The 21,826-nt window shown below is 45.1% G+C and overlaps 1 protein-coding gene across 1 annotated transcript; it reads left to right on the top strand.

The window, feature by feature from the left end:
• Window positions 1-5,907: 5,907 nt before the first annotated feature.
• On the top strand, window positions 5,908-21,798 carry LOC308150715 (histone acetyltransferase KAT7-like; the record flags this gene model as incomplete). Its single annotated transcript, XM_080523517.1, has 15 exons — window positions 5,908-5,934; window positions 6,384-6,540; window positions 7,820-7,981; window positions 8,606-8,845; window positions 9,957-10,039; window positions 10,988-11,074; window positions 11,511-11,609; window positions 11,890-12,000; window positions 13,409-13,600; window positions 17,560-17,649; window positions 18,193-18,333; window positions 19,512-19,605; window positions 19,806-19,952; window positions 20,373-20,479; window positions 21,700-21,798. 15 exons carry the CDS (start codon window positions 5,908-5,910, stop codon window positions 21,796-21,798), a joined length of 1,836 nt encoding a protein of 611 aa, XP_080379643.1.
• Window positions 21,799-21,826: the final 28 nt, after the last annotated feature.

Raw genomic sequence — 21,826 nt, 5'->3', positions numbered from 1 at the left:
GTGTGCGTGTTTATGTATGTGTGTGTGTATGTGTGTGTGTGTGTGTGTGTACATGTGTGTTTGTGTTTGTGTGTGTGTGTGTGTGTGAGTGTGCATGCATGCGCTCTAGCGTGCATGTGTGTGAGTATGTTTGTGTATATGTATGTGTGTGTGTGTGCGTGTTTATGTATGTGTGTGTGTGTGTGTGCATGCATGCGCTCTAGCGTGCATGTGTGTGAGTATGTTTGTGTATATTTGTGTGTGTGTGTGTGTGCGTGTTTATGTGTGTGTGTGTGTGTGTGTGTGTGTGCAGTGGCCGTCATACTCTGCGCACTCAAAACTGTGCAAAAAATCTAATCTAAATAATGTTTTTATTGCGCAAGCTTCCTGTATTTCATAGATAGACCTTCTTCAGGCATACATCAGTGACAAGTGAATGCAGTGTTTTATGAATAACAAGTTAAAACATCTGAAAGCAAATCATTTTTTGTTGCCCCTATGCATCGTCTAACTTCGATTTGATGTGATTTGTGATGTCACACACACACACACACACACACACACTGTGTGTGATTGTGTGTGTGAGTGTGCCAGTACCTGTGATTCTGGTGTTCACATTGATCTGCCAACTTCTGAAACCATGATGTAATGTTTTCCCTGTTCTCACACCTCCCCACCCCCTCCAACCTCCCCCCCCCCCCCCATCATCCCTCCTCACCCCCCACCCCACTGTTCCTCCTGGTTTCCATGGCGACGGACCTGGCGGCGGAACACCTTCTTCGTGCTCTCTCCCGTGTGGTTCCGTCTACGGCAGGCGGCGGGGGTCAAACTAGTGTGAGAGGCCGTGGTCGGAGACTGGGTCAACCTTGTCTTCAAATGGTGAGTGATTGGTGACAGGTGACTAATGCTGGTTTCCGGGCTACGGTAGCGGAGGGGGTTTGGAATCACGCTCTTGATGCGTGATGAGGATGGTAGCCCTGTCAGCGACCTCTTGACCTTCTTGGTCTGTTGGTCAATGTCTGCTGTTTAAGGCAAAGATCATTTGTGGTCAATAAAGTAAAAAATAAAATAAGTTGACCAAATCTACATTTTTTGTTTAAATCTAGTCCAGATTAGTTTTTTTATTCAGTTAAATGAAATGAAATGAAATTACATTGCATTAAAATGTATACAATTAAACAAATTTCCATCCAAATTCAAGGCATGACAGTGGTTGTCATGACAACAACAACAACAACTGTCTCTTGACAGGAAGTCCCTCGGGCCACGCCATGCAGGAGTCTACTACGCTATGATGTCATCACTCCTCGCCATTCTGCGGTGGAGACACATTTTAGTCGAGGATTAGGCTTAGTCTGTGTATGGAGAATAAGCTCTAGATACAGTATAAAGAACTGTTGGGTTATCTGCGTTTAGTGGCTATGGTCATCTCAGATCAGGGGTTATGGAGAACAGGCTCATCGTAGGTTTTTGTACCATTCCTCATTACATTTAACACATTTACAATGAGCCCGTCCTCCGATTTCTACCTCCACCAGCCTCCCCTGAAACAGCCTGAATCTAAACCACACTGTTGTACTGCTGCTATGGTCAATAAAGTGCATGAAACACATCAAATCAAAATAGTGGACTGTAGATTCAGCCTTCATATGGTGTAAGAGCACCTCTATTCATGCTTAGTGTCTGTGTGAGGTATCACCAGAGTGGGCTTATAGAGTATCACACAGGGGGTTAAGAGTATCACCAGAGAGGGTTGAGAGGAATGCGGGGAGAAATGGAGGGCGTGAGACTTTTCTGAAGAGAAAAGGAGAAACGGAAGAGTGGAGTGGAGGGGAGGGAAGGAGAGGGATGAGGGGAAGCTTACATAATACCCCTATCCCTATAGTTTCAGAAAGGAAAGGGGAAAGTTACGTAAGACTCTCCTCTCACTGTTCTGTCTGACATGAAGAACAGAAAACCGTTGAAATGTATTCACCACGCCAGCAGGTCAGAGGTCAAATGAAAATGGATCTGCTGTGTGAGTAAAATAAAACGAACTTGACATAAAACATATACAACATTGATTTATGTTTACTTTCTGAGTAGAATTCTTCCTGGAAAGTTATGCTTCTCAAGCGACCTGTTTGGCCAACTGTTACGAAGTTCACTGTTCGTATCGACTCGTTCTGGATGGTGTTCTTCATTGACTAGAGTGTGTTATTTTAGAAGAGACTGTATTTAAGACTTGACAAAGGCTACGGCCGAAACCGTTGTCCTATTAAACCACATTTTGTTGCATCTGGAACTTCAGTGTGCGGCTTCTACTTCTTTTAATCGGATTTTGTTCTGTTGCCAGCACCTCGCTTACATTTTCTGCGGTGTGCTCTCTCTCCTTTTCTATTTTAGAAGAGACTATCATCATCTAGATAAAGCTATATATATCTGATAGCCAACGGCGAATCTAACATTTATTTTTCACTTCCTTCAGTGGGACTAGAGTGAACAAGATACAACACTGACATCTAGTAGTGGATAAAATGTATAACACCAAAACACATTTTCAGTCCATTTCTCTCTATTTCATAATATTCAAGGGGCTTGTTTTGATTTTGACCATAACTTTGCTATTCCCTCAAAACCCATCCTTTTAAACTTGCTTTTGATCTTTAACTATTTGTATTGTTGTTTTTAGTGATTGTGCTTTTGTTCTCTCCATGGAATGTTGTGTCTTTAAGTACTGAGAAAAGCGCTATACAAAAATGAATTATTATTACTATTATTATTATTATTATTTTTATTATTATTACTATTATTATTTTTATTGTTACTATTATTATTATTGTTACTATTATTATTATTATTGTTATTTTTATTATTATTATTGGGAGTTGTTGGGAATAATGAGTTGTTCCATAGTGATGTCATCCACCATACACACAATACAAATGCAGCACTTTGATCACAATGGATGATCACTGTGGATGATGATGTCACACAGAGCTGTTCCATTCTGATGTCATCAACCATACACACATTGAAAGCTGTTTGTTTGAAGAAGAAAAAAATAACAACATGCTACGTGCTGAGAACTAGTTCACTAGGAATGATTCCCACCAGATTATCTGCCTGTGCCAAACTCTGGCCTGAGGGGTATTTCAACCGCCCTGTGCTTGTTGGAGATAAACATGCGGCCGAAGGTTATAAAGATGTCCTCCCAAACTCAGTGAAGCCTGTGGACCTCTCACGCCACACCAGCGAGAGGACGGACCGGCAGCAGAGTAGGGGTGAAGCTGAGAGGTACAGGTGTGAAGCCCAGAGCGCCCAAACAGCAAGATCCTTCAGTCTTCTTAACACAGCGCCTCACTCTGGACACCCTACAGATCCAGTGTCCAACCAAACACCTGATGGCACGTTGTGGATCAACTTCTACTGCCAGGGGGTGGACCCAGACATCGTCAGCGCCTATGAGTCCTTCCCCGATCCTAGGGCTGCTTATCTGGGTTACCAGGGTAGCTACAGACCCCGCCCTCTCTGTAGGGCCAGCTTTGTAGCTCAGGAAGTGGACGTTGGAAGGCCTGAGGCCCCTGAGGCCCGACACACAAGCCCAGCTTTCCTCCTTCAGCTGCCCACCAGGAGGGACAACATTGCCACAGTGTTGCACTCTGGGAAAGATACAGGGCCCCCTGCAAGGAGATGAGGGAGTTTAGAGAGGAAGACCCTGTCTGGGGACAGTGACATTTAACATCCTTCCACAGCCATTTTTCGTCACCTATTCTTGCATAAGAGATTGTAAAATAAACAATGTTTTCAGCATATTTGTTTTGAAGTGCAGTGGTGGAAGAATTATGTGTGGAATGGATGTACAGTGGAGGTAATCCATGTTAATGCATGGAATGGAGTCAGTAATTAATGGAATGGAGTCAGTAATTAATGGAATGGAGTCAGTAATTAATGGAATGGAATAAGGAACAGTGTCATTACACTCTGATACCTGTGTTGGATACTATTCCTCATCCTATTCCATGCATTACAATGAGCCCGTCCTCCGAAGTCAACACCCACCAGCCTCCACTAAAAATACATAAGAGTGTTCAGAGTATTCTGAAAAAAGTAGGCTTTGATCCTCTGATCTGATAATGGAGAAGGCCTATGACAAGAACTGCCTCACCCAAATGAATGATGAATGGTCTTTATTGTCATTGATATAGTACAGGTACCAAACAACGTTTTTTTTTTTTAATGAATGAATGAAATCAACTCTATTTTAGTAATGCATTCATTCAAATGATCATTTCGAACTTTCAACTAGGGGCGAATAGAACAGAATATGTATGAAGGTAGATATCATATGTGTCTTTGTGTTGCAGTCACACAATCAAGGGAGGCTCGCGGGGTTGAAATTAAAAACGTTTCAAAAACGTTCCCAGACGTGTGTGCCTTGAACGCAACCCGGAAATGCGGGCAAGAAAAAAAAATTGTTGCGCGCATACTTGGCCCCTCTCACTGTATGAGAGGATTTCATTTCCAGTATTTTAGACTAATTAGCCAACACGGTGTGGATATCGACAGCTTGAAATACGTGCACAGTCGTGGGATAACGTCCTTTCGTGAGATATGCCTCGGAGAAAGGTAAGATAAACGGTTCTGTTCATTTGCATAAACGTAGCAGACAGAAGTGGCGAAGTCAGCTATCAAGCTAGCTAGCTAGCTACCAAATAATCGTGTTGCAATATCAGTGCGGCGTCACCTAGATGCTTCGCCTATATGCGTATAAACGGCGGTGCAGCGAGTGAAATGCATTGGTGCGTGTACTGTTTAGGCATACTGTTAAATGGCATGCCATGTCAAGGCATGCATTGATCATTGCAAACAAGCTAAGTCTGCCATATCAGTTGAGCTTCGCTGGCATCGTCATAGAAGTGGGAGCCATGGCTATTGGGCGTGTATGAGGACGCGTGCCAATACAGTTCCATTGTGTTGTTGCTCAAGACGTGAATTAAGACCTGAGTTGGACGACTAATCAGCTCATTTATTGCAGATATTCAGAGTAATGGAGCAATTGTCCAGCTCGTTAGACGTTAGGGGACAAGTTGTTCCTCGCAAGCGAGTTAAGTGTTTTTTTACGTTATGATTGGGCAGAATCAGGACTCGCGTCGTACCCATTGGTTGAATGTTTTCATGACCCGCCCCTCCTCGACTACCATTGGTTACAGTAAAACGATGCCCCCCCCCCCCACGACAACAACGCTTCCTTGACAGCCTTCAGACGGCTTTAGCTCAAGCATATTATCCACAGATACACACGTGAATGCTTAGTCACTCGTGTTAACGGTTTTGAAGAGGTTGTAACCGATGTATGACTTGTTTCGATGTTTATGAGGACGGTTCTCCAGCTGATTTGATCGCCTCCCCGCTTAGTTTATGTTTTGACAGCGTGCATTGTGGGAGATACGGAAGTGTTTCTCGCGTGCGTCTGTTGTGGTTGTGGTTAATGCCTGCCCCCTTCATCTGTTGTGGTTGTGGTTAATGCCTGCCCCCTTCATCTGTTGTGGTTGTGGTTAATGCCTGCCCCCTTCATCTGTTGTGGTTGTGGTTAATGCCTGCCCCCTTCATCTGTTGTGGTTGTGGTTAATGCCTACCCCCTTCATCCATCCATTGTCACTGAGGCTGTCAGGTCCATATCTTGATGTGCCCCATGCACTATCTTTGTCAACAAACGTGTTGTGGGTTATTTTTTAGTGGATGAGTTGCAATTTTGATTTATTTGACTTTTTTTTTTTTCCAACCTCTGCTGGTTAATGTGTTTTATTGGTCTTCCTGGCGAACCATTCGAGAGTCATTCAATCATTCCGTTTTTTTTAAACGTAGCAGGCTAGCTGTGATGTGTTCCTTGCGCTGCGGTTATTTTGATAATAATTGTCCAGAGTGTGGGGACATGGTGTTCCGAACATGGGAGCGTTCCTGACTTCTCCTGTGGTAAAACTGTCCTCTAGTCATCCAAGCTCACACCTCTCATTCATGTTTGGTTCATATTATAGGGACGCTTACATCTGGGGGGGGGGGGGAGTTAGTCGTTTTACCAACGCAACGTCGCATATTCGGGTTATTGTATATATTTGTATATGTATTTACTCGTTCACGTCTTATACTATAGTAATTCTTAGGCTATATTATTGAGTTATTTTTGTTAAAGCACTTTGAGTTGCAACGTTCGTTAACAGGAAAAAGTGCTCTACGAATAAAGGTCACTATACTATAGTAAAGGTTACTACTAGTATCTATAAAGCCTACACCTTTTTGGTCCTGGTACGCATTGTGACTGTGTACATTTTTTGTATTGTGAATTGTATAACGGGACCAAAATAAACATTCTCAATCAATCAATCGATATCTGATGCTCCGTCTCGCCTGTGTGCTGGTCAAAGAGGACCGCCGGGAGCAGCTCCGACGGCACCGAGGACTCGGACTTCTCCGCGGACCTGGAGCTCCACACCGACAGCTGCCCCGAGACCACCGGCAAGCACCGGCGGAGGAACACGCGACTCACCCGAGCCTCGCTGCGACTCAGCCAAAGCTCGCAAGGTCGGTATCTAATCTATCTGGCTTTGTTTTAATTGAATGACAAACATTTACAAGCAAAAAAAAGAATGAAACGAGAATGCATAATAGCATGTTCAGAATACCGGTCATATTTGCACATATAGGCTACTGCTGAGTTTTTAAATTTATCTTTTGTCTTTTCGTGGTCATTCATTAATTCGATGGCTCTTGGAGTTCTCTATGCAGTTACAGCTACTTATATGCAGTGTGTACGACGCAATATAACGTTAAATTCAATGTGAAAAACCCCATGGTATTTTTCTGATGTTGTGGGTCTCCTTTGTGGGCCTTGTCCATAGATAAAACCCCCTCTTTCACAATAGCCATTGTGTGGGGATAATCAGGGTTATAAGTTGTGAATAGTTTTAGACAGGCAGGCCCCCGACCCCCTAACCCCTGCTTGTTCTGTCTGACTTGGTTTCAATAGGGAATGACATCGTTTCCACCCCATGTTACCCCTTTCCTTGTTATTCTAGGAAACTGGATACACTTGTGTGATGTTTAGAAAGCTTTCAACTCCCCTTGCTACCGGCTTGTTGGGCCGGAGGTTGACTGAATGTGACCGGAAGTAGTTAGTTTGCAAATTGTATTATTCTAGTGCTTTTAGATTTATAAATGTTTTAAATATATGTTTTGGCTACAGCAGTACTACAGCCATGTTTAATTCAAGTTGCTTGCACTGGGCTTTTAGATTGTGTTGGGCAGGGGAGGCTAGTGGAGGTAGAAATCGGAGGACAGGGTAATTGTAAAGCACGGAACAGAATGATGAGACACGTTTAATAATACCATTCCTTATTCCATTCCATGCATTGCAATGGATGGGGGCGGACAATCACGGGGCGACTGTGGCGCAGGAGGTAGAGTCGGTGTCTAATGATCGGCGACTCGAGCCCCGACTGGCCACAGGTCAGTGTCCTTGGGCAAGACACTGAACCCCAAATTGCTCCCAATGAGCGGGGCTGGCGCCTTGCATGGTAGCTTGCTGCCATTGGTGTGTGAATGTGTGTGTGAATGGGTGAATGAGAGGCCGTCGTAAAGCGCTTTGGAAGTCAGTCCATTTACAATGAGCCCGTCCTCCGATTTCTACCTCCACCAGCCTCCCCTGATGTGTTAGATAGTGTTGAGTCTTGTTGGTGGTACAGAGTGTTAGGCCTTTGCTTTGAGAAGTGAAAGTCCAGATTAAAAAACCCTGGAAGGAGAAGAAGGAGAAGAAGGAGAAGAAGAAGAAGAAGCTGCCTTGTTTTACAAACTGTCTTTGCAGATTCCAGCCCGGTCCAGCGGACCCCGCCAGCACTGGACCCGGAGGAGGTGGTGACTTTCTCAGCCCGCAGGGTGACACGGAGCCAACAGGGGGCGCCAGTCACCCCCAAGAAATACCCCCTAAGACAGAGTCGCTCCTCGGGCTCTGAGACAGAGCAGCCTGGTGAGCTGGCAGAGAGGAGGAGGAGGATGGATGGATGGATGGATGGATGAAGGGAAGAGGTGGAGGGCAGAGTTGGGGAGGATGGATGGATGGAGAGAAGAGGTGGAGAGGAGGATGGATGGAGAGAAAAGCTTTTCTATTTGAAGTTATCTTTGTTTACCTGTATACTACACAGTTCTGTTTAATAATGTCTTAATTCTAGTCGTACATTACACTCTTTTGTTTGTTTTTAATCTTCACATTTTAGGCATTTTTTTCCCATGCCAATAAAGCACTGTCAATTGAAAAAATAATAATTGAAAAGGTGGAGGAGAGGTGGATGGATGGATAGAAAAGGTGGAGAGGTGGAGGATGGATAGAAGGAAAAGGTGGAGGAGGAGGAGGAGGAGAATCTCAAAAGTATTTTCCTGATTCCTTGCATCCTCTATCCTCATTGGAGGAGAAGGTTTGGGGTACCTCCCCTTTGATCCTCTCCTCCAATGAGTTTTGAGAAGGAGTAGGAAGTGAGTAGAGAGGACGTGAGGAATCAAGGAAATCCCTGTCCTGTCAGATTGGACCACGGTGTCTAGGATGTGAATTAAACCCCTCCTTCATTTCCACCCTCTCTCCTCATTGGCTCAACAGACCTGAAGGCAGCTGCGGACCAGGACGAGTCTCCGCCCCGCACGCCCACAGGCAACGCCCCCTCGTCGGAGTCGGACATCGACATCTCCAGCCCCAACGCCTCGCACGACGAGAGCCTGGCCAAGGAGCTGTCACTCAAAGACTCCGGCAGTGACCTATCTCACAGGCCCAAGCGCCGGCGCTTCCACGAGTCCTACAACTTCAACATGAAGTGTCCCACGCCGGGATGCAACTCCCTGGGTAAGGGACCTTTACATGACCATCAACAATCTGGCCCCCTCCTACCTTGCCGACCTCGTCCCCCTCCACACCCCCTCCCGTTGCCTCAGGTCTGACAACCAAACCACCCTCAAGACCACCAGGACCAAGCTCCGGACCCGGGGTGATAGGGCCTTTTCAGCCGCAGCCCCGTCCCTCTGGAACGCCCTCCCCAACCACATCAGACAGGCCAACACCCTCCCAACATTTAAACAGGCCCTCAAAACCCACCTCTTCAAGCTTGCCTTCACCAGTTAACCCTCTCCCCCTCCCCTTCCCATGTGTCCCCAGCACTACCTTAATTAGGCCCCTATACTTTATTTTATTTGTTTTTTGTTTCTTTTTATTATTACTACTCGATTTTTTTCAGTTTGTAAAGCGTCTTTGAGTGTCTAGAAAAGCATTATATAAGTCTAATGTATTATTATTATTATTATTATTATTATTATTATTATTATTATTATGACTGCACCCTGATTCAGTCCAGTCCAGTCCAGTTCATTAATCCTCCACTTATAAATACAGTGCAAGACAACAGACAGACAACACTCACCATACATCATATTCCCACCACAGACCTGACTTCCAGCTGTCCCCATTGCCAAGCATCCTGATTCCATTCTGTCACATTCAAAGTACTGTATTTATCCTGCCCTACAAATGACATGAGCGACATATTACATGAATCAATGAATGAAACACACAACATGAATCAGAAGAGGCAGGTGGACGTAGAAATCGGAGGACAGCCTCATTGTGATGCATGGCATGGATTCCTTATTCCGTTCCATGCATTACACTGAGCCCGGCCTCCGATGTTCTACATTCCTCCAACCTCCCCTGAATCTCATATTGACATCTGTATATTATATCTATACATATCTAGTGGGGGAAATAAGTATTTCACCCCCTGCTGATTTTGTGAGTTTACCCCCTTACAAAGAAATGAAGAGTCTCTCATTTTAATGGTAGGTTCATTTTAACAGTGAGAGACAGAATATTAAAAAAAATGCCAGGATATATATTGACATCTAGTAATGCTTATTGACAGTCTTCTTCTCCATTTGTCTCACATGATTTTTGACCCTCTTAGGCCACCTCACTGGGAGACACGAGAGGCACTTCTCTATATCAGGTTGTCCTCTCTACCACAACCTCTCTGCTGACGAATGTAAGGTAAGGCAACATTTTCAAAACTTAAAGGAGACCTATTACGCTCTCTTCCCACAAGTTAATGTAGGTCTCTGGGGTCCCCAAAACAGCCCAATAGAGCCAATAGAGCCCTCAGGTCTTCTGATGCTGGTTTTCTCTGTGTACCACATGTACAAAAGAAGAGATCTGTTGAGGCTGCATTCTCATTTTATGCTCCAGATTGTGGTCATTGAAGTTTGCCGAGATGCAACTCACAAGTTTTCTGAAATACGCAGCCCACAAAAAACCCCAGACCGAATTGCTTTATTTCACAGTTTCTGTGTTAGTAGGGTAATCAGAGACCCAAACAGACAGCACTGAAGCACTGAAAAAGTCTGAGTTTTTCATAATATGGGACCTTTAATCTTGATCGGAATGACCTTATGCTATCCAGGGATCAGATATATCTGGCAGATTTGGAGCAGTATTGAGGAAATCAGACAGCTCATTCTGATCTGGATTGAAAATGTAGATACCCTTTGCCTAAGACCTCCCCCCTGGCTTTTGGTGTCTCAGATGTTAGAGTCCTGATTTCTGTGGGAACACTCCAAGCTTCGCGAGGACATACCCATCTGTCACAATGAGCCCGTCCTCCGATTTCTACCTCCACCAGCCTCCCCTGGTTTATCTGGCTCTTGATTCAGAGACGCCTATGCAGATGTTAGGATTGAGGCTGAGTTCGCAGTGCGCTCGGAAGTACGCAACTTGGAAACTTCGTAATTCGAAGATGTTTCCTACTCGAGACACGAGTATCAGAAACAACCAATAGGAAGCTCTTCGCAAATAACTTGGAACGTTACAACTAGGGATGCTCCGATTTATCGGCCACCGATTTAAATCAGTCGATTTCACTGAACTTTAACGTTGTAACTTGCAACGTTAAAGTTCAGATTTTCCAAGATGGCTGACAGGAAGGGGCGTGTCTCTCCCCAGGTGAAGGCCACGTCACGTGACAAACAGGTGGAGGAGCGGACGCTGTCACACCGGCAGGACGAAAACAGACATTCCACGCGACACCAGGTAACAACATTCTCTCTCCAACACCTCATCTTAATATATACTCCAACCTCTCTCTCTGGCAGGGGTTTCCAGAAGCTGGGGTTCGGGACCTGTCGAATCCAGCCAATTAGAGGCGGTTAGAATACCCTTGGACGTCGTTATTATGTGTTAGCACAGCCTGCGGTAGAGTTGTCGGGGTCACAGGAAAACACTGGAGGTCACTTCAAGGCAAATGAAACTATTTGTGACAGCAGCTGGTGAAACCCGCGAGCGAACAAGTCGGCAAACCAATCAAAACGTTCAGACTTTTGTTCTGAAAAATGAAGGTGGAAGGTTGAAGGTCCACCCTCCACAGTCTCACAACATCCTGTGGGAAACACTGCTCTCTTCTTTGTGAGAACGTGGCAGGTGGTTGATGTTGATGTTGATGTTGTTGTCGTGTCCTGTGGCTCTACAGGCCCCGAGCGACAGGCAGATGAGGTACAAGGAGAGGGTGACGGAGCTGAGGAAGAAGAGGAACTCTGGTCTGATGAAGGAGCAGAAGGACAAGTACATGGTGGGTATCGAGCAGGGGAGGCTGGTGGAGGACGGGCCTGGGTTTAAAGCCTGGTGTCAAGTGACTGATTATTTAGTTTTTTTTAAATACTGTGATATGATATTTAAGCAATATCACCCAGCCATAGAGTTTGTCCAGTTGAGGTAGAAGGCATGTTTGTTTAGCCTTGTAAAAAAAGCCAACTTCCTTTTCTCTCTCCATAGTAAAGTGACTACTTTGAGGTCACATGTTTTCTTTCCTCCTCCTCCTCCTCCTCCTCCTCCTCCCCTCCCCCCCCCAGGAGCACCGACAGAGCCATGGGAACCACCGTGAGCCCCTCCTGGAGAACATCACCAGTGACTACGATCTGGAACTGTTCAGGAAAGCCCAGGCACGTGCTTCAGACGATCTTGTAAGAGAGAAAACTCATCGCCCCGTCGCTCCTCTTCTCCTCCACCTCCTCCTCCACCTCCTCCTCCCATCTTCTCTTCCTGCTCCTATCTCTCTCCCTCAGCCCATTGGCTACTGACTGACTGACTGACTGACTGACTGACTTCCTATCTGGGCAGAGCAATTCGACACCAAACTCTCTCTCACTCTCTCTCTCTCTCTTTCTCTCCCTATCTCTCTCTCTCGTACCACTCTCCCTGTGGGGCAGTGCATTCTGGGCAAACGGGGGAGCATCCTGGGTAAACTGGCTCCCCACATCTGTGTGGACGAGCTGCATGGGGGTTTGATGACAGTTCCGTTTCTGTCTTTGAACTAAACATATTTGATTAGTGGCTCGTTTTGAAGTTTCTTTACTCTATTCAGTATCTTTATTCTACTGAAGTTCGAGGCGTGCCTTTCATACTTCCAAATCAGGGGAGGCTGGTGGAGGTAGAAATCGGAGGACGGGCTCATTGTCATGCATGGAACGTGTTTGATACCATTCCCATCCAATCCGCATTCTGTCCCATGCATTACAATGAGCCCGTCCTCCGACTTCTACCTCCACCGGCCTCCCCTGTTCCAAATCAAATCTATGTATCCTCCCCATGCACATCTCAGACCTCAACGGTGTTTCTCTCTCTTTTTACATACAAAATTTGACAACAGCAGGCGAAACCGGGAACAAGTTGCCAACCAATCAAAAAGTTCGGACTTAATGACACACTCGCTAGTCAAGCCAAAACATTGCAATGCAATGGATTCGGTGAGTAATCCCAGTGGGATTACACACTGAATCCATTTCTTTGCAACATTTTTCAGAATAAAAGTCAGAACGGACCGTTGATTGGCGACTTGTTCCCGGTTTCACCAGCTACTGTCACAAATTACAAAGCTCTCCAAACATCTAGAACATTCCACAGGGCATCTAGCCCTCTAACTCAACTCTGTAATCAAGCCTCTCTCTCTCTGTCCCCTGCACCTCTTCTCTCCTCTCCTCATCCCCTTCTCCCTCTCTGTTCTCTGCCCTCCCCCTCTTCTCTCCTCTCCCCTCCCTCCTCTTTTCCGTCTCCCCCATTTTTCTTCCCCTTCACTCTTTCGCCTCTCACCACCCCCTCCATCCCACCTCCTCCTCCCCCACCACTCCCTCCCTCTACCACCCTCTCTCCTCCCCCACCACTCCCTCCCTCCTCCCCCTACGACCCTCCCTCCCCCCTTCTCCCCCACCTCTCCCTCTACCACCCCTCGTCCCCCCACCACCCTCCCTCCCCTCTCCGCCCCCTCTCCTCCCCCTACCACCCTCTCCCTCCCCCCTTCTCCCCCACCTATCCCTCCCTCCTCCCCCCTTCTCCCCCTCCACCCTCCCTCCCCTCTCCGCCCCCCCCCTACAGGAGAAGCTCCGTCTGCAGGGTCAGGTGACGGAGGGCTCCAACATGATCAAGACCATCGTGTTCGGCCGCTACGAGCTGGACACCTGGTACCACTCGCCCTATCCGGAGGAGTACGCCCGCCTGGGTCGCCTCTACATGTGTGAGTTCTGCCTCAAGTACATGAAGAGCCAGACCATTCTGCGCAGGCACATGGTGAGACACCTCTTTTCTTCAGAATGTTTTTTGTTGTTGTTGTTGTTGTTGTTGTTCTGGTGTTTTCGATGTACTTTGTCACCCATCAAATTGTCGACATTCTAGAGTGCAAACGCAGTGACTTTATTTACCGAAAGAAATTGTGAAGTGATGAAAGTATTGTTGCGAGGTAAACACCACATAAAACACTTGGTACTCTAGGTGGTGAGTGTTCCCGGAAGACTTGGCAATTAGTGAAATATTAAAGCAGAATGTCATTCTGTATTCCAGTGAATTTGTTGTTTTCTTGTGTCTAGTTTTAGTCAATAGTAGACATTGTGTCTTTAAACAATCTGTGAGTCAAGATATCTCGCTTTCAATGCTCCTGATTAGTCCAATGTTCCAATTTTAGTCAATTCTCATGTCTCCCATTTGCGTCAATTTCTACAACTCCCAAGATTCCCATCTCTCTCTCTCTCTCTCTCTCTCTCTCTCTCTCTCTCTCTCTCACACGGAAGGTCCTTCTGTTGAACAATGCAGACGTGTGTGCTGCTCTCTGGGAATCACTGCCAAAGTAGAGCAAAGTCAAAGGTCAAAGTGCCAAAACTTTCGTCTTAACGTATTTTAACACGGTATGAGAGGTTTTTAAGAAGTAAACACAGGCCTCGCATTTCGATAGCTATGATGCAGCTGCACGCGAAATGATGGTAGTTGGAGACTGTATCGTGAACAAGGATTGACGCGGTGCTTGATGTTGTTAGTCATGTAGTAGCTGCGCTGTTCAATGTCATTTCAGCAACCCTCCAATCACAGGCTCACACTGAACCAGCAACCTGTGTGTGTGTCTATGTGTAGGTGTCGGTGTGTCTTCAGGGGCTGGGTATAAAGCAAACGCTTATATTCTGGCGCGGCTGTGGCTCAGGAGGTAGAGCCGGCGTCTAATGATCGCAAGGTCGGCGCCGGTTCGATCCCCGGCTGTCTACATGTCGGTGTCCTTGGGCAAGACACTGAACCCCAAAATTGCTCCCAATGAGCGGGCAAGCATGGTAGCTTTGCACAAGGCCCATATTGCCCATGTCCTGTACATACCATACTGTACATCACAATTGTACGTTATTGTTTTATTTCCATGCAATCAACTTGTCAGTCAATTGTTGGAATTTGGTATTTTTTGCTCTAGACACTCAGCCATAGACGACGACCCTGGAGCAATTAGGGGTTAAGTGCCTTTGCTCAAGGGCACATGTAGCTTCCTCCTGAGGCGGGGATCGAACCAGCGACCTTTGGTTGCTAGCCGGCCTCTAACCTCAAGGCTACCATCGCCGCCCTTTTTTTATTAATACTCATCTAATTTATATTCACTTTTTATATTCTGTTATTTATACTCACTGTAATACCTCATACTGTAACACCTCATACTGTAATACCTCATACTGTAATATAGGGCTGGGTTAAAAAAATCGATTTCCCGATTCTGAATCGATCTTCATTGAATGAGCGATTATCGATTCATAAATCCCGAGATCGATCTTTCATGCATTTTCCTGCTTGCAGCTTCAACCCGCAACGAGATCTCGTGGCCAGATCTCACGCTACAAGAATTTATCATATCTCACGCAACGAGAGGTCTCAACACTGTAAAATCTAAAAACATGGCGATGGCAGGGACACTCAAGTCACCACCAGGCTTAAAGGCAGATGTCTGGGTGCATTTTGCATGTACAAATTATGACGATAGAGATGAGCAGGACAAAAGCAAAGCCATATGCAAGCTGTGCGCAGTGGAGGTAAAATTTTGTGGAAACACCACAAATCTACGGAACCACTTATTGAGGCATCACCCTGACGTGAAACATGGAAAAGCGGATCCGAAACAAGCCTCGCTGATAAAGACGTTTGGTTGCAAATTACAATCAAATTCTCTGCGTGCCCAACAAATTACCGAGGCTGTAGCACATTTTATTTGCAAGGATATACGCCCCGTACAGCGTTGTCGAAAATGCTGGCTTTCGAAGCCTCGTCAGTGTACTAGAACCACTCTACGTGTTACCGACACGCAAACAGTTGAGTGAAGTGATAGTCCCAGACATGTCCGCGCAGGTGAAACGTGACATCGCAACTTCACTTCAGCCAGCAGAGTTGCCATAACGTGTGACAGCTGGACATCCAGAGCAATGGACTCGTACCTGACAATCACTTGCCACTTTATCAGCGAGGCTTGTTTCGGATCCGCTTTTCCATGTTTCACGTCAGGGTGATGCCTCAATAAGTGGTTCCGTAGATTTGTGATGTTTCCACGAACTTATTGTTACTGTATACTACAGTATTTTAATAATCATTGATTTTCCAATTATTTTTATTCCTGAATAAAATCTTCCAATCTCCAAAAAGTGAGAAAGCAGTAATGAAGGGCTTTAGTTTCATGGACATTATGGTTTACAATGTGTTTTTTTGTTCCCCAAAATACCCTCATCTATTGCACTATTTTCGTTTGAGTTTTGCACATTTTTATTTTGTATATAACATATATACAGTATATATTATGCAAATAACTATTTGAGACAGTCCTGAGGGATATGTGATGTCTTATTTACCGATAGGCTATGTTTGTAGCCCCTTTATTTACACTGGCTGCAGTTAAGCAAATGTTGGTCAATGATGTTTATTTATGTTCCAATAGGAAGTACATTCATGTAACTGCTTTGGAGTCAATTCTTAATGTAAACATTGACATGTTTAACAATGCTACATGTTATAGGGTTCCTTGAACCATTTATAGCATTAGTTCTGAGAATCTCTTCATATTCAAGGAAAATTGATATTGTAACTAAATCGAATCGGAATCGAATCGGGAGCTGTGAATCGGAATCGAATCGTTTTGGGAAATCAGTGGCGATACCCAGCCCTACTGTAATACCTCATACTGTAACACCTCATACTGTAATACCTCATACTGTAATACCTTATACATTAATACCTCATACTGTAATACCTCATACTGTAATACCTTATACATTAATACCTTATACTGTAATACCTTATACATTAATACCTCATACTGTAATACCTCATACTGTAATACCTCATACTGTAATACCCATGCATTGTCTACATATCATGTCTTTTGCACTATGACACTATTTGCCCCATCTGGTTAGATGCCAAACTACCTTTTGTTGTCCCAGTACTTGTACTGTGCATTAACAATAAAGTTGAATGTAATCTAATAATGCAAGTCCTTCAGGTCTGTGGGGTGAGATTTGCTGTATTCTGACTCGAGGTTATCATGGCAGTTAAGACTTTTATTTCTACATTTTTCATTGTTTTGGAAAGGCTGGTTGTGTCGGTTCTGAATCGATCGGGTCTCATTTTTATGCTGACTCACATCCCCATGTCCTCATCTCCCCTCTCCTGCCCAGGCTGGTGGTTGTGGCTATGCGTGGTTGTTTTTTGGTCCTGGTGTTTTCATTGATATGTATTGTCTGTTCTAACCTCCAGAGGCCAGTGTGTCTCTCGGTGGGAGGTCGAAATCAGGACGGGCTCGTTGTAATGCCTGGAGTGGAATGAGGAACGGTATCAGACACAAGTACTATGCCCAGGACATTGATATATATATACTATATTATATAAGTATATACGTATATGTAAGTCAGTCCATTTACATCGCCTGCAGGCTTTTGGTTTCTCTGATGTTGGGAGTCCTGTTTTGTGTAGGGACATTCCGTGCTTTGTGAGGACATTCCATGCATCACAGTCGGCCCAGCCCGTCCTCCGATTTCTACCTCCACCAGCCTCCCTCCCCTGATATACTCTCATATTCTCTTCTTGTATTCTCTGTTCTTTGTGACGATCTTCACTAGAAATTCACATTTTTGTCGTGTCTCAAATCCTTTCCTCTTCCTCTCCCATCTTCCTCCCCGCTCCCTCTCCTCCTCTTCCCTCTTCCCTCCCCCCTCTCCTCTCTCCCCTCTTCTGCCCAGGCAAAGTGTGTGTGGAAGCACCCGCCTGGGGACGAGATCTATCGCAAGGGCAACATCTCCGTCTTCGAGGTGGACGGCAAGAAGAACAAGGTGAGCGGGAAAAAAACCAAATACACGGTGTCCTCTCACGACTCCCAAATCCATATCTAGTATATTTTATTACAATATAGTGCTGTTATAACTGCTTTTCTACTGGATCTGAGTCAAGAAACTCGGGATTTAGACCTTTTGGGGGGTTTTCTTTGGGGGGTTTCGACCTCAAGTACTTTGAGCCTCTTTGGAGTGAGTGATAACTGCCCCTGTTCAGCCCTGCCTGCTCACTGTGACGTCTCTGTCTCTGGTGGGCCTGTGTTCCCTCCCGTTAGCCTGGCTACCGGCCCTGTGTTGTCTTCTGCATGTTTTATCTGTTGAACAAAAACGTACCTGTTCTTATGTAAGGTAACCTTGAGTGCCTTGAAAGGAGCCTAACAAGTAAATTATTATTATTATTATTATTAATAATACATATTTGTATCTGTACTGTATCTTTAGTTGTTCTTATGAAAGGAGCCTAACACATCAAATGTTATTATTATTATTGTTCTTCTTCTTATTATTATTATGTATTATTATTATTATTATTATCATTATTAGATCTACTGCCAGAACCTGTGTCTCCTGGCCAAGTTGTTCCTGGACCACAAGACGCTGTACTACGACGTGGAGCCCTTCCTCTTCTACGTCATGACGGAGGGGGACAACACCGGCTGCCACCTGGTGGGCTACTTCTCCAAGGTGAAGGTGATACAGGACTACTGTACACACAGACACGCACGCACACGCACACACACATACGCTTCACACACACACACGCTTCACACACACACACACACACACACACACACACACACACACACGCTTCACTCACATACACAGACACATACACATACATATATACATACACAGACACATACACATACATATATACATACACACACACACACACACGCTTCACTCACACACACACAAATACAAATTTGGGTTAACTGAGTTCACAGTAAAGCATTGCATCAAAGAACCCAAAATATATCAAAGGTGGTACAGGTAGTCATGGATACAGGTAACACCATCTTTGCCACGCAGCTAAGCTTCCTCTAACAGCTGACACAGAACGAACAATACCTTGGCTTTTTTCTTTGGGTTCTCCTGTTAGGTAGTACACATGTCTGCCAAATATCAGTATTACAAGCTGACCCCTGAAGCCAAGAAGTAGTAGCTATTAACTCATTAATTAGTGACTAGGAGCTGGTATTTGAACAGTTTTGTTCCTCCATGTAAAGATGAAATTAGCAGCCTACATCTAATAAGGTCATCTCTCCTTGGTGAATTTAACTGTTGATGGTGATGCCTGTCACACCCACACACACACACACACACACACACTTAGATTTACATTTTTGGCATTTAGCAGACCCCTTTATCCAAAGCGACTTACAACAAACACATTTGTCGAAGTAAGTGAATCATCTATATACATCAATCACCAGGTGTCCTCACAGTTCATATCACAGTTCTGAGTGTGCAGATCACACAGATGAATCGGTTCACATGAATCGCTAGTTCACATGAATCGCTAGTTCACATGAATCGCTAGTTCACATGAATCGCTAGTTCACATGAATCGCTAGTTCACATGAATCGTTAGTTCTGAATCTGCAGATCACACAGATGAATCGCTAGTTCACATGAATCGCTAGTTCACATGAATCGCTAGTTCACATGAATCGCTAGTTCACATGAATCGCTAGTTCTGAGTCTGCAGATCACACAGATGAATCGCTCACTTCAGAGGCATCTCATCGCAGTCGTCACACCTACCACACCTGACCCACGCCAAGTTAAAGTAATAGACCTGTACTCAAGGTGAAGCAGGCGGAGAGATAACTTGTGAGGTGCTGTTCTTTCCCCCGCAGGAGAAGAACTCGTTCCTCAACTACAATGTGTCCTGCATCCTCACCATGCCCCAGTACATGAGGCAGGGCTACGGCAAGATGCTCATCGACTTCAGTGAGTGTGTACACACACGCACACACACACACACGCATACCTGCAGCACCTCTGTTACGGGGAGAACAAGATCAAGACTGAGGTGACCTCACACACACACACTTATATTTATATTATATTTATAAAACGTATATTGTAACAACGTAGACCAGTACAGTACGTGAGATGCTCTCTAAGCTGTTCTCTCTCTCTCCCTTCAGGCTACCTGCTGTCTAAGGTGGAGGAGAAGGTGGGCTCTCCGGAGCGCCCCCTGTCAGATTTGGGCCTCATCAGCTACCGTAGCTACTGGAAGGAGGTGCTGCTGCGCTACCTCAACAGCTTCCAGGGCAAGGAGATCTCCATTAAAGGTGAGGGCCACAGCAACACGCTCTTAAAGGGATATACCGACGACATCGTTCTCTGGTGAATATAAATCCTATCAGAGTTAGCGTTATTTTGACCTCATCTTCACAGATTCTTAAAGGCAAAGTAGACTGACATACAAGGGGGGCTAGGAGGGTCCTAAATGGCTAAGTCCTTGACTAAATTGCATTTTCAATGGTGCCCCGTTCTAAATGACACTCAACGCTCAATCAGCGTTTGACCTCCCGTCCCTCTGTGCCCCATGTGGTGGCCGGACACATGCCCGTCACAGCACTAATGAAGGCAATAAGGAAATGAGAGATGGTAATCAGGGTGTTGTCAGGGTGATGTCTGAGGTTCTAATTGTAATTCTAAACCCGACGTTCCGATTGGGATGTTCTATTTGTGGCCCTCTGTGCACACAGAGATCAGCCAGGAGACGGCAGTGAACCCCGTGGACATCGTCAGCACCCTGCAGTCTCTACAGATGCTCAAGTACTGGAAAGGGAAGCACCTGGTTCTAAAGAGACAGGTAGGTGTCTGGTGGTGGTGGTGGTGGTGGTGGTGGTGGTGATTCCACAGCAGAAATCGGAGTATGTATTAATCAATCAAACTTTATTTATATATAGCACAAGTCATGCATTGACTGCAACTCCATGTGCTGAACATAAAAAACAATAGTAAATAAACTACAATACAATAAAACAAGCGCTAGGAGATAAAAAATAGATAAAATAAATATAAAACAAGAAATAGAAGATAAGATAGGAGTAAAAGTGCAAGTTGACATAGACACTAGATAAAAGCTAAGGCTAAAAATGTGTGCTTTAAGTTTTCTTTTAAAGATATCCACACTCTCAGCCCCCCGTTCCACAGTCTGGGGCCATAGTGGCTAAAAGCGGCCTCGCCATGGGTCCTAGACCCCTGAAACAACCAAGAGACCAGTACCAGAGGACCTGAGGGGTCTAGTGGCTACATAAAACCATGTCAGACATGTAGTCGGGAGCGAGTGCATTTAGTGCTTCGTAAACCAATAAAAGAATCTTAAAATCAATTCTAGGACTAACAGGTAGCCAGTGCAGCCATTTTAAAACAGGTGTAACGTGTGTCCTCCACCTGGTCCTGGAGTACGGGCTTGTTGTAATGTATGCAGGGTTCCCACAGGTCCTTGAAATCCTTGACATTTTGTGAATTTGAGAAATTCACAAACTTTCAAGAATAAAAAAAATATATGTTCAAAAATGTTTTACTTAGCTCGTCAACTAGTAAATAAGTCTCTGTATTGCTTAACTTTGCACATATTTCACAATATATTGTTTTGCTGTGCTGTAGTAGAGAAGGCAAGAGACCATCTTCTAGTATTCACACATTCAAGCCTCTCTTTTTAATTGTTGTCTGTGAGGGATAGTTCCTATTATATAAATTCTCATCTAGATCTGTCTCAAACTATGCCATGTTGGGTCCTTGAATTTGAGGGAATTGAGTCTTGAAAGTCCTTGAAAGGTGCTTGAATTTGATGTTTCAGAAGGTGTGGGAACACTGTGTATGGAATGGGATGAAGAACGGTTTGGAACACGTGATTTCCATCCCATGCATTACAACGAGGCCTCCTCTGATTTCTTCTCTCTTCAATGTGGAGTGACGCATACATACTAACACGTGGTGGATCCTAGCATACTAACACACTACTGTATGCATGTTAAAGTGTACTGCCTAGCCATGCTTAAGCGCTACTGTGTGTGTATCCTCCAGGACCTCATAGACGACTGGAAGGCCAAGGAGACCAAGCGTGGCAGCAGCAAGACCATCGATCCTACAGCCTTAAAATGGACGCCACCCAAAGGGACCTAGAACTCTTCCCCCCCATCACCACCACCTC

This window comes from Nansenia antarctica, assembly GCF_963989245.1.
Source record: "Nansenia antarctica genome assembly, chromosome: 2".
Classification (NCBI taxonomy): domain Eukaryota; kingdom Metazoa; phylum Chordata; class Actinopteri; order Argentiniformes; family Microstomatidae; genus Nansenia; species Nansenia antarctica.
The sequence above is the reverse complement of the archived record's forward strand: the minus strand, read 5'-3'. Positions and strand labels throughout refer to the sequence as shown.